The sequence below is a fragment of the Rhipicephalus microplus genome, chromosome 3, assembly GCF_043290135.1.
Source record: "Rhipicephalus microplus isolate Deutch F79 chromosome 3, USDA_Rmic, whole genome shotgun sequence".
NCBI classification, from domain to species: Eukaryota; Metazoa; Arthropoda; class Arachnida; order Ixodida; family Ixodidae; genus Rhipicephalus; species Rhipicephalus microplus.
In genome coordinates, this window is record NC_134702.1 from 89,640,516 (window position 1) to 89,654,821 (window position 14,306).

General features: G+C 45.4%; 1 protein-coding gene across 1 annotated transcript in view; it reads right to left on the reverse strand.

Annotated features, from left to right (window-relative positions):
* Window positions 1–571: 571 nt before the first annotated feature.
* The window catches only part of LOC119160020 (nose resistant to fluoxetine protein 6), a 59,281-nt gene continuing 45,546 nt past the window's right edge, over window positions 572–14,306 (reverse strand). The window contains exons 12-15 of the mRNA XM_075889961.1: window positions 9,423–9,543; window positions 8,682–8,871; window positions 4,083–4,225; window positions 572–1,770 (exon numbers count right to left, since the gene is read on the reverse strand). Coding sequence (XP_075746076.1) covers window positions 1,555–1,770; window positions 4,083–4,225; window positions 8,682–8,871; window positions 9,423–9,543 — 670 coding nt within the window. The 3' untranslated portion in view covers window positions 572–1,554. The remainder of the gene's footprint in view (window positions 1,771–4,082; window positions 4,226–8,681; window positions 8,872–9,422; window positions 9,544–14,306) is intronic.

Here is a 14,306-nt window from a genome sequence, read left to right on the forward strand (position 1 = left end):
CCTTCTATCTCTATTTTTAAGACCAATGCTCTATGTCCTGTCAAATAACTTTCAATTGGGGCTACAGCGAATCAGTGTTGGCGTATTAAGCAATAAGGTTCACTCATCTTTAATCAGCGCTTTGGGAAGTTGGTGTTGTTAGCTATTGAATGCCCACTATGTATATCTTGTATACGAATCAAACAATTTGAATACCACCCTCGCCCATGTCTAAGTCTGAAAGGTCCACTTTTCTGTGGTCCCCGGTGATAGCTAATTCTTTACAGTGTCCATTTTATTGTCACTTGTTCTCAAGCACACCAGTGCAAACCATCCAGCGCTTCTGACTCAGTGTAACTACCAGTTTCGGCAGTTCTGCAGGGCCTTTCGATGCCACGGTTACCCAGCACCCGCTGCTCTCAGATATAAGAAGCACCTTTTCGATTCGTTTGGTGCCTTGAAAAATTTGATAATTCAGCAGAGAGGAAAATAACGCATGCAGAGACACTTATCAGCATATTTGTCACATTCTTCATCTGCAGTTCATTAGGCGCAAAGTTATTACGCTTGAGGGAAGAGGAAAACATATCACTCATTTTTGTAGTGGCTTTATTGCGATGGTCGAAAATGCAACACAATGGCATAAAAATATTCATACATCACGCACATACATGATTATGTAACACAATGATGGAGAACAATATCGAAATTTGGTAAACCCGAAGTTTGTGGTTCAGATACCGACAGCTGCGGCCACTTTTCGATGGAAGCGAAATGGTAGATGCTTGTGTACTTTGCGATATGAATGCACGTCAAATAACAACTGATGATGGAAATTTCTAGGGCCCTCTGATGCACCGTCTTTCATAATCTTATCCCTGTTTTGAGGCCTAAAACCCTTGATAACAACATAGCAATTTGGTGAACTGCATCTTCTAAGTATGCTGAAAACGCTGGCTTTAGTTGCACAGCTCTTCGATGCAAAAATTATCAGTGGAGCTTGTGGAAGACCTTAATAAACCTAGCAAAAAATTTTTCGTCTACTCTGCTCAACAGAAAAGTTTGCGCACTGAAGAATTTGCGTACCGAAGAACTCTGTGTAAGTTTGCAAGACTTTCTTTGGAACAAAATTTACGAAATCCTAATACTACTTCTACGACTTAGGGGCCTGTTCATTCAATCAAAATCCCGCTCACTGCATTTTTTAATATTACGATAATATCTTGTGCCTCACAGTGCAAGGGCCACCTACAGAAAGTTTTCTCAGTACGATGGGACAAACTTCTCTAAACCCAATCGTAGCAGTTGTGAATAGGATGATCAGCATACGACAAACGCTGCAGTTTAAAAATTGTGCTGGTCTCGGGGGCACTTAAAGCCCCTTAACGTATAGTAAAACAGCCGTCACGCTGACGAAAGAACCAAGCACTCTTACATTTCATATCCCTGGAGATATTTTCAACACCACGGAGGCACTGTCTTCGTCATCAGATGCTTCCACTGAGCGTTCTGAGAGTCCACAATTGACGCCACGAGGAAATGTAAGGTACCCGCACCAATTGTTCAGCTGCTCACTCAACAGCGTGAAAATACACCGTCTTCGATTATGATCTGTGGCTTCACGACACCGCCATTTTGTTGCGTTTGGTGTTCCGGCTTCCTCGCACTCCCGCCTCCAATAAGTCTGCTGAAAATGAATTTGTCCAGAGCGGCCGTCGGAGCTTCGCACGCCAGGAAAGCGAAGTATGCCAGCAGGTAAGTCCACACGAGAAATGCAAATAATAACGTGAACTGAAAAAAAAAAGGAAAAAGTGAAGGAGCATCAAAGTGCGAAAACATGTTGTATGTTCTGCAACAATACATATTAACATCTTATGACCACTTTTTTACGCAGTTGAACAATTTTTTTTATTTTCCTATTCGAGTCAGCGATATTTTAGGTTAATCTCACAACATCCATGTGATGTCAGTCTGGGAAACATTAGGTAGCACATTAAGCGTGCATCATAATTGGAAGCACTGGCGTGCATATCGAGTTTCTTTCGTTTTTTCAAAAGCCGGGATTGATGGCATACTGACAATGTTATCGCCAGATGAGCACCCATGACTTCAAAATGGAAATTTCTCTCACATGACTACACTGTAAGGACTCATGATTTTGTGGCGAGTAAGCCGCGGAATCTTGATTGATATGTGGGGTTGAACGTCCCGAAACCACCGTATGATTATGAGAGACGCCGAAGTGAAGAGATCCGTAAATTTCGACCACCTGGGGTTCTTTAACGTGCACCCAAATCTGAGCACACGGGCCTACAACATTTCCGCCTCCATCGGAAATACAGCCGCCACAGCCGGGAGCCGTGGAATCTCGACGATAGTCTACAGAAGATGTCAAGATAGGACGCGAGTGAACTGGCGGAACTTGGTATCGTTCGGCCAACCACAGGGTTAGTACAGACAGAAGAAAAGCTCTCCGTAGGACCTGCGCGTTAGAATCGCTGACCTTAACGGTGCCGCCATAGCCAGGATTATACTACCCTGCATACGGTACCAGTTCCTCAGACGTTATGAAGGCTGTAGAATTCAGTTTTTATAGGACCTAGTTAGGGTGATGTCAAGTAAAAAATCGCAGCATATTCACGGTGTGAATTACGATAAGTGGGCCGAAGCGTCCATTCATCCATCCGTCCGTCCGTCTGTCTGTCTGTGGATGTGCTGTGCTCGCTACGCCGGAGGAACGCACTGCCCTAGACCATAAGGAGCTTTGCCCCTAAAAGTCCAGCTGAAACACTATTGTCAACAGAAAGTGCGGACGATGGTGTGTGCACTCCGATTCACAAAGCCCGCAATCAGTTTCGAAATTTTGAACTTAAGTGGATATGGTGGCACCATCTAGCAAAAGAGGCCGCAAACACTACTTCCTGTGCTACGCGCACTTGAGTACTACACTACGTAAATTACCTCACTTACCTGAATAGTCTTAAATTCTTTCGTAAAATATTCCGAATAAACATTAAAGCCTGTTCGCTCATCTATCACGTGTAGAAATGCCCGTGTTTCATTTATAGTATAAATATTGGTAGCGTCGCCTGGCATGACCTTCTGTCGTTCTTTAGGTAACTGCACAAGCAGCAATGACAATGGCAGTGAGAAGGTCTGACTTTGTAGGCAGTGTTCGATTCAGCTTTTTTTTTTGTAGTGCCAACACTATCGCTGCGGGGCAAAACTAACAGCCGCAACATAATGCCCGTAGCAATGTTGTTTCGCATTAACCATCTTAAATTGTAAGCGACTAAGAGGACGACGTTTCCGCGACATACACTAAAATGTGAAAGCCTGCTAGAAGCAAAATGATAATGCAAAGCATCATGAATTATTTCGCTACCGTTTGACGATGAACATTAAACCTTGGTGAGTACTCGCGAGATATAAAAACATAATTATGATTTTTAATAACGATTACTGATGAAGCTGCCGGCTACATTCGAGATATCTGCTGCTGCACATATGTTTGCTCGTCAATCTTTACATGTGAAACTTGGGTGGTCATAAAAGACGAAACATCAGTGAGCTACGTTCTATGGCGCGCTTCTGCAGTAATTGGTGATTGTCACCTGATAAGTATTCAGGAGAAGTTGAAAGAAAAATTTACAGATACAAAATTCTGTCTAGATACGTGGACACTTTTAACTAGCCGTTTATTTTTTTTATTGCTCCATCTTGAAAATGTGTTCATATCTCGTGAACCACTTTACCTTCTACATATCCAGAATCAAATAAAATGCACTACTTACACGAAAAAAAAAATCTACAATTTCTGCATTTGGTTTGAACACATATCAAGCACCTTAGGGAACTTCTACTACTTAGCAGTCATTAACTATACATGAAGCGCTGCAACTGGTGCTTTGACGTAGAAACGCACACCTTTTACGAAGAGGCGGGGCCTTAAGAGGTATATGGTAATTGAAGTCTAAATAAAAAATTCTAACCCTAACATGTACACAAACATTTATTCATTTAATAATAGTAAGCTTTATATGTAGACCTAAATAAATACATAAATAAATAAATAAAATATAAATGTATGTTTTTTCTCTTACCAACTGAAACAGTGACCAGTATATGCGCTCCCTGGAGGCATGTAGGTAAAGCTGAATAAAAGGCAGGTGGATCAGGTACACCCCAAATGAGAGCTTGCTCAGCGGTACAAATGCATTCCATGACAGGAACTTGCTGACGAACCCTGCAGGAAATGCCGCAGAATCGGGCAATCAGTAGTGTTATCTTGTGTTTCCAAGAGTGCATTCAAACACTGATTATCTCAATTTGTCCTTGTTCGTCTTTTAAGAGTGATCCTTTCCCTGTGCGAAAGCACTGGGTGCGTAGGAGTTTAAGGGCGCACTACTGCACGTATCTATGAAATTCGTCAATCGTGACAACGTCTCTTTTATTCATTCATTTATTCATTCATTCATTCATCCATCCATCCATCCATCTACTCTAAAGGCCCACCACTAGTACATAGGTGGAGAAGGTGGAATTAGCACACATGCATAAAATCAACCAAGTAAAGAGCACTTTTCGAAATTAAAAAAAAAACATCATTTGCGTGAAACCCGGTATTCATCTTTACGAACAATACAGAAAAGCAAGTATCAGAACGAACTGAACTTAGAAAGAAAGCGTAACATAAAAAAGAGAGCAGGTCATCTGCCTCTGAAGCAGTAGTCAAGCGACTGTCTTACTGTAGGTAATACGATGTGCTACATAAATTGCTATATGAACGTATAGATCTGACAGAGCTATGCGAAGTCACTCTGAGAACAAGACGAAGGTTTATTGGCGAGTAATTTTGTCCTTCTTTGTTATACAGGCAATATCGTAAATCAGTTCTTATGAATAATTAGGCTAGCAGCAAGCACTAAAGGAGAATATAAAAATAGGCTAGTTCGATGAAATAAAAGTTGTCATTAGAAATCGTGGTCCAGGCGAGCAAATATTTTATGCACAGCTTTAATAAAGGCAGACAGTTGAAAACCTTTACCGGAGATATCGTGAAAGAGAGACACAAGGAATAACCGTCTTTGTTATAGCAAGGAATGCAACTTCAGTGACATCTTAATTTCACTAATACTAGGTGTACGGGAGTAACTCTTTGTTACTGAACGGGCATTTTTGTTTGGAAGAGATTCCAGCTTATTTGGGGTTCCAGCTTATTTTGTTGCAGAAATGGCAAAAATAAAGCTACGTTTTATGAATCCGACTGTTATATAGGTGCTGATATTTGGTGTCAACTTGTATGTCCCATGATAATGACATGTTAGGTAAACGTCCAGATACTTGCAGAAAGTTTGAGATTGAGATATTTTGAGATTGTTGCAATAAATAAGGATGTGCGTTTCGAGAACCCTAAAAAAGATTACAAGGGTGATTAGGACTACGTCGCATACATCTTTATTACCACTACCTTAAACAGACATTTTCAGCCCCGGTATCGGAGTGGCGGTTTATGCGCGATGGGCCATGGCAATGTGACGTCTCGGGAAGACAATAGTTCGCGACCTACTAGCGGCAGCTCTGCCATCTTCTCGTGCACACTTTAAGAATGCTGAGTGTATTGCCGCCAGCAACACTGAGTGGCATTTGTGTGTGTGTGTTTCACGCTGCATGCAGGACGCAGGTTTCACGAAATCAATGGCGCTGAGTTTAATCACCGACATAATGTCCGCTGTGGTGTGGCTGGCTTGCTGTTGCTCGGTGACGAAAACGTTTACGTCATAGAAAATATTTTATGCACGTCTGCTGAATCCAATGGGAAGGGCGTTTACTCTGCATACCAAAGGAATGAGAAATGTCTGTTGTGTTTGTACTTCGTTATATTGAGTCCGTACTCATTTAAATAAGCCTAATTGTATACACAACACACTTAAATTTGGCTACAATAAATAATGTGTCTGTTGAAAGAAGAATCAAGGCAGCTTAGCAGTACCCAATCGTGAAAGAAGCGCACAGCAAGGGTTCTTTCTTTATTTCTCTTTCTTTTATCCTCTAGACTGTCTCTGGCTTTCTTTCAGGTTTTTTTCTGATTTGGCCTGTTTAGTTGTACCTATTTGTTTGTCTTTCTCTGATTTGGCCTGTTTAGTTGTACCTATTTGTTTGTCTTTCTCTCTAAACTTTTTTCCGGGTCTTTATTTCGCTCTTTCTAATTCCTTCCATGCTTGGCTTTTCTTTCTTCCCTCCTCGTTTGCGTAATCTTCATACTCACCTTTTTTTCTCCTCAATACCATTTCTATTTCCCACCCCCTTACTATGCTAGCGTGACAGCTGAATGGTTGCGATGCTTGCCATCGGATCGTGGGAGTGCGCATTTGAAGCCGGCCTCGCCGAGAAAGTTTTTCGCCAGAATCTTTGTTTTCCTTCCTGTCATTCACTATTTATCTACCTCTCTCTTGCTTTGTTTTTCTCTGTACTCGCTATCAGCCCCACAAGATTATTGAATCTTGCACACGTGAATTTGCCGCATAGTTCTGGAAGTGAAGCACAACCGGAAGACGATGAAGAAGAGGACGAAAATAGCGCGTGCCTGATCATGGTGATGATCATGTCTGCTTCCGAGAGATAAATTACGGAGAGCCTGCGCAGCTGTTCAAAACCTGCGAGGGTGTCTTCACTGCTGCAGAGCACTTTTTTATATCACTGCATTGACGTCAATGTGTATGTGGTTATGTCAGACATGCGAAGGCATGATACAAAGCACAGCACAGACGCTGTAGTTCAGTGAATTCGTGGTACCTTGAGAGAATCAAATGCTCAAAAAGAATGAATTGTTGTAGTTTCAGCTCTCGCTTCACTGCCATCACGCTGACATCACGCTGACATCTTTTCTTCCTAAATTCAAAATCATAATGGCAAAGCCATCACCACCGCCGCTTGGGAGGTCACGCGAACATTGCACTATACGTCACGGCTAGCGTCTTAATAACGTGACTGGTGATGATGATTTATATGTCAGATAATTGCATAGCATGTAAGTACTGTACCCAGATTGAAAAGGGGCACTTTATGTCAAAGTAACGCATTTACTCTCAGTTCTACCGTTTTCATTACGTGTCACATCAACGTAGTTTCATTTTGAACACGTAGATTAGAGTCAGCATTATCTTTAGAGGAAAGATTCGTCGCGACATGACGTGGTTACCCCGAAAAATTACGCATTTTTTTTATTATACTAAAGAAAATAAACTCGTGCCTTGTTTGAATCCGTGAGTATTGTACATAATTTAGCATAGAAATATTCAATGCGTTTGCCGATTGGACTTATTTATTCATTCATCGTTTACGGGACCCATAACCAGCTAGCAACACAGGCGGAACGCTACTCCCACCACTGAATAGCGAGTACTAACTACAATATAATAACGTAATCTCATTTTCCTGCTCTATTCGATACATAAACAGCACAGCCTGCTGGATTAGAAACAACGTTGTATTTCATTATCGTGAACTTTGGCCTGCGCATCTTTGCTATCACTGTTATGACAGTGACAAGTGGACATTGCTGCGTCCTCTACAGGTATTGCTTGCATGCGCGCACTTTTTAACGGCCCCATGTGAAAGGCCTCTAGCAACTTCCTCGTGTTACTTTTCCGTTTATAAACGCTAACACGGGCGTGATTGCACTGTCCTAGACGATTGGTCGGTTATCATTGTGTTTCAATGGCCAATAGTACGGTAGGTACAGACTAACCACCAAGAAAGATGTGGACGACGGGCCACCAAACTAAGATTGGTACACGGGGTTTAACGCACCAGTGACTCGGGCTCTCCATCTATATAGGAGATGTCGTAGCGAAGAATTCCAGATAAATTCAACTGCCTGAGGTCCCTTAACATGCAGTGTTATCAGGCAGTACAGAGACTTCTAACATTTGGCCCCCATTGAAAGACAAACGCCTTGAACGGTATCGATCTGGCGTCTTTTGGGTCAACAGGGGAGCACCGTTACATTAAGGCACCATGGCGATTTCATGTACTACGTATGAATAATTTATGTCAGCCACAGCTATCTTAAGTACTTACAGAAGTGTCTTAAGCTATCTTAAGTGCTTACTCGACATATGCATGCACTGTCACCAGGCAGTACACAAACTTCTAACATTTGGCCCCCATTGAAAGGCAAACGCCGTGAATGGTATTGAACTGGCATCTTTCGGGTCAGTGGGGGAGTACCGCTACATTAAGGCACCCTGGCGATTTCATATATTACGTATGACTAATTCATGTGAGCTACAGCTATCTTTAGTGCTTGCAGAAGTGTCTTAAGTTATTTTAAGTGCTTACTCAATAGGTGTGTCATTAGCCTAATTAACTGTATGGCATATATCAAGAAGACTAAAGTGATGGTGATGGACTGGTATTTTATCTCTATCTGATGGTGATGGACTGGTTTTTATTTTAGCTCAATATTTGCATGCTGTTATCTGCAGTCAAAACCTAACTTTAGCGTATAAAGAAGTAATAGTTTGTTGGGTTTTGTAACCACTGCACCATAAGCATGAAGCTATAAAAAGACTGTTTTAGCGACTGCGTTTCAAACTACTGCGTTCCAAACCCACCAACGACCGGAGAGTGTCCTAAATTGGCCAACACAGTGTCACAGACCATAGCAATTGTTGGATACACGGTTCAAGAAGCCTTACCGCCTCGTCCAGAAGAGCAGGCCAACGTGATCCAAATGAGGGACACCGCCCACAGCAACCGATCAAGAAATGCCGCAAGCAGCTTTACTGCTTCCGACGTTGGATTCGGGCTTCTGTACCAGGGAAGCTTCCCAAATACGCATAGCAGAGCGCAGGTTATCGACACACTCCACCCTATCGCCAGAACCGTCTGAAACGAGAGTATCATATAGATTAAACACACGACACTGAAGTTTATTCACCGTTGACACTTTTCACAAATTGACCTCAACTTCGCACGGATGGAGGGAGCTCGCTCAGATAAAACATGAAATACAGCTGCTGTTAAGTACTTCAGTCGATTCTCTCGGAAGCTGCCGTTATATATACGCATGTCTACTTTTGATCAAAGCATACTTATATAAAATAAGAACTTTACACTCGCTAACCAATTCCTTCTTGTATAGCGTATAAACTACTTTATTTTCTAAAAATGAGCAATATCAGTGAGCCCAATTTCTTTTTGTATAACGTATTAACTAATTTATTTTCTAAAAATGAGCAATAGCAATGAGCCCAGCCCTCACAGCTTTACTTACTTTTACAGTTTCAGACAGGTGCGACAGCATCGGGTGTATTAACATGATGCATTCGACCCTTTGTTATTTTTTGCCATACGTTCCTACACATGATGTGTTTGCGTATGATTGGATAATGCTGTATTTATTGACAATCAGCCTCCGAAGATGTTCCGTCAAGTACCTTGCTGATCTTGCGCTGCCTGAAGTCGTCTATCAGAAGGTGTGCTATGCAGCCACCGAAGTAGCACACAGCGTGGTAGTACGGCCTCATGTAGTATTCGTTGACAGTTTTGGACATGACCCTGCGTTAGAGTGAGAAAAGAAATCAACCATAATTTGAGCGAAATTGACTTCTGTATGCGACAGTTAAACAATGAGCAGACCATTGTACAAAAAGTATCCGGTTCTGTTTTTATTCTGCTCTGGCTGATACCAAGCGTACGTCACCGCCGACGCTGGAACGGGCGGGAATGGGCAATGTTCTATAAGGAGTCAAATTAGGCTTTGTTTCTACTCGCCTAGAATCTTTTAGTGTCTTTTATTTTCGAACACAAGTGGCATTGACAGTATATTGACAACGTACGCGGCCTACTTGAGGGCATGAGCGCTGAAGCGCAGAGAGATTTACTTGGGCCTAACTGACAGCACTTCAGCGCTACACAGAAAGAAGCAGTTCCGCCTGCTTCTCGTATTGGCCTGCTTGCTTGCTATGGTATCATCAGCCTGACTGCGCCCAATGCAGGACAAGGGCCTCTGCCATGATCCGCCATTCATCTATAGGTCCTATGCTCGCTGCTGCCACTTTACACCCTCGAAGTTTCTATAATCCTGGCCATGGCGGTCGCATTTCCTTGGAGACGACTATGTGGTATAGGGCAACGTACTGCGTCATGTCGGAGCTCAATGAACTGCACCTGATTTTGAAATGTCAGGAGCCCCACGCCTTCTTGCATCATATTTTTACGCGGCGGGCGTGATTTTGGGACGTCAAGCCTGAGATATATTATTATTATTATTATTATTATTATTATTATTATTATTATTATTATTATTATTATTATTATTATTATTATTATTATTATTATTATTATTATTATTATTATTATTATTGTAGGGAACTATGCGAACGACGAAGAAGCAGCATGAAACGGCAAGCCACAGCGTTGGTGCACGCGCGACCCGAGCTTGCGTTTGTTTTGTATTTTCGGCCTGTTGGCGTTCCTCGCTCTTCTGGCGTTCCTCGGCCTTCCAGTAAGTCTGTACGTGAATAAACTGCGTGACATCTGGTGGAGGTGTGTGGACTCCCGTACAAACCTGGAACTTCGCTCCCGTAAGCTTCCCCCTCTACGTGACACGAACATGGCCACCGAGACGCCTCTCCAGGTGGGACCTTCGACCGTCCATGTCACTTGCAGTGCCGTGTATCCTCAACGAGACCCTCCTATCTTCACGGGCTCCACTGAGTCGGACGTCGAAGATTGGTTGGCGAGGTACGACAAAGTCGGCGCAAGTAACAAATGGGACGACCCAAGTAAGCTTGGCTACGTCACATTCTACCTTGCGGACACCGCGCAGTTGTGGTTTAATAACCACGCAGCTGACATTACTACGTGGTCTGCATTCAAGACAGCTATTACGGACGTCTTTGGACGTCTTTGGACGACCTGCGGCACGCAAGCTTCAAGCCGAGCACCGTTTACGTCACCGTGCACAGCAACCAGGCGAGACCTACACGGGCTACATTGAAGATGTGTTGCATCTATGCAACCGCATCAACTCTACCATGCCTGAAGAAGAAAAAATCCGGCACATATTGAAAGGCATTGACGACGGCGTCTTTCAGATGTTGCTCGCGAGAAATCCCCCCACCATTGCTGTCCTCGTTTCCCTCTGTCAAAGCTTCGATGAATTGCGTAGGCAGCGCGCAATTGCTCGTCAAGCCATCACGACGCCAGACACGCTCGCAAGCTTGCACCTGGCTGCCCATCCTACCGACCAGCAGCCGCTGCTTTCGACAATCAAGGACTTCGTCCGCGAAGAGGTAGCGCGCCAGCTGTCACTGCTGCCACTGACACATGAGCCCACGCAAGCTTTGGCACCGGACCTCCAACACGTCATTCGGACCCAAGTCGCTGAAGCCCTTCCGCCGGTGCATCAGCAACCACCAGTCACAACGCCTCTCACGTACGCCGCCGTCGCTGCTCGGCCTACGCAACAGCGTATGCCGTATGCTCAACCTGCCACGCCACCCTATGTCGTGCCTACAACCCCAATTGCGGCGCCGTATCCCTACGCGAGATCTCCAGCTCCATTTTATCGTCGCTCAGACGCTTGGAGGACGCCAGATAATAGGCCCATCTGTTTCACCTGTGGTATCGCTGGACACGTCGCCCGCCACTGTCGCCGAGATCCCCCTCCAGTCGACGCCGTGGGCCGGCCAATGGCGTCGTCGTCTAGGACGCCATCAAGGTACACCACTGACGGTCCTCGACCCTACGCAAACCAACGGTCACCATCGCCACGACGACGCTCCCTGTCACCTATGCGTCGCCGACCTGCTACGGAAGAGGGAAACTGATCGCTGCAGCTCCGGAGGCAACAGCTGCATACAATTCGAACTGCTTAAGGCCTCCATCTTTCTCGCCGCAAAACGTTATTGACGTCAATGTTGAAGGGACCGCCGCACAAGCGCTTATCGACACAGGGGCCGCCGTTTCCATAATCTGTGAGCCCTTATGCCGCAAGTTGAAAAAGGTGACGACGCCTCTTTCGGGCCTGATGCTCCACACGGCCAACTCGCAGTGCATAGAACCTACAGCTGTGTGCACTGCACGTGTCATTATCCAAGGTGAACTTTATGCCATTGAATTTTTTGTGCTGGCATCCTGCTCCCACGAAGTCATTCTTGGATGGGACTTTCTTTCGCGTCATCGGGCCATCATAGATTGCTCACGTGCAGAAGTGGCCCTTACACCGCTGCCAACCTCTTGTTTTGTGGATTCTCTTCCTGAACCTTACAAACTTGTCGTTGTTGCAGACACGGAAATAGCTCCGAGAACATCCGCCCTTGTAGCCCTGACCTGTACGGCCGCTCCAGCCGGAACTGTTTTGTTCACTCCGTCTGACGTATTTACCCGCCGCCGTAGCCTACACCTGCCCTTTGCCGTACTCACCGTGGAATCCGGTGCTACCGCCATGCTCGTCGCGAACTCGCTATCGTCGCCAGTTACCTTACTTCGCGGAGAATGTTTGGGTAACATACAAGACGTTGACCTCTTGCGCCCTCTAGAGTTCGCCGAACACGCACCTCACCTCCAGCTCAATGCTATGACGCCACCTGTGGCCACAGTGCCCGCGCCAGACTCATTCCAGCCCTCTGTTGCCGCTGAGCTATCGCCGACACAAAGAAGCGAACTCTTGTCCCTTCTTCGAGAGTTCCGTTCTGTCTTCGATTGCGCTCAACCATCTTTGGGTCACACAGCGAACATCACGCACCACATTGACACCGGTACTCATGCTCCCTTACGCCAACGACCATATCGAGTTTCAGTGGAAGAGCGCCGTATTATCAACGAACAAGTCGACGATATGCTCAAGCGTGGTGTCATCCAGCCATCGCAGAGCCCTTGGTCGTCCCCTGTTGTACTTGTGCGCAAAAAGGATGGGTCTATCCGATTCTGTGTCGACTACCGCCGGCTCAATAAGATAACTCGGAAGGATGTGTACCCGTTGCCACGCATCGACGACGCTCTCGATTGCTTGCAAGGGGCAGAATATTTCTCCTCCTTAGATTTACGCTCAGGATATTGGCAAGTTCCAATGGCTGATCCTGACCGATCGAAGACTGCATTTGTAACACCTGATGGGCTGTATGAGTTTAACGTCATGCCGTTTGGACTCTGCAACGCCCCAGCTACCTTCGAACGGATGATGGACACCATCCTTCGCGGCTACAAGTGGAACACGTGCCTTTGCTACCTAGACGATATCGTCGTTTTTTCTCGCGACTTTTCCACTCACCTTGTTCGTCTTCGTGCTATTCTCACGTGTCTCACCTCTGCTGGCCTTCAACTTAACATCAAGAAGTGCCATTTTGCCGCACGTCAGCTCACCATACTGGGTCACGTCGTCTGCAAAGAGGGTGTTCTCCCGGATCCGGCGAAACTCCGCGCCGTGGCCGACTATCCGAAGCCCAATTCCATCAAGACGCTTCGAAGTTTTATCGGCCTGTGCTCATACTTTCGTCGATTTGTGCGCAACTTCTCTTCCGTCATCGCGCCTCTTACCAACCTGTTGACAACTTCCAAAGGCATTTCTGCTTGGTCAAAAGAGTGCGACGAATCCTTCACCGCGCTTCGGCGGTTATTATTATCACCTCCAATTCTACGACATTTTGACCCTGATGCGCCTACGGAGGTCCACACCGACGCCAGTGGTGTCGGTCTTGGTGCTGTATTGGCTCAACGAAAACCAGGGCACCAAGAATACGTGGTCGCTTACGCGAGTCGAACCCTCAAGAAAGCCGAGTGTAATTATTCCGTCACGGAGAAAGAGTGCCTCGCAATTGTCTGGGCTTTGACGAAGTTCCGCCCATACCTTTATGGCCGCCCTTTCGAAGTCGTTACGGACCACCACGCTCTATGCTGGCTATCATCGCTCAAAGACCCGTCGGGGCGCCTTGGTCGTTGGGCGCTTCGCCTACAGGAATACGACATTCGTGTTGTATACCGATCCGGCCGCAAGCACTCCGACGCTGATGCGCTATCCCGCTCGCCGCTACCGGCTGACCCAGCCTCCTCGTCACCTTCTTCAGCTGTCATAACACCAATCGACTTCACAGACATGGCATCGGAACAACGCAAAGATGTGTGGATTTCCCAACTCCTCGCCTTTTTGACTGATCCGTTAGCTAATTTAGTGTCAAGAACTATCCGCCGTCAAGCCACACATTTCGCTATTCGAGACGACCTACTCTATCGGCGGAATTACACGTCTGAAGGTAGGAAGTGGCTGTTAGTGATACCCAACCACATGCGCTCGGAAATCTGTACTGCTTTCCACAACG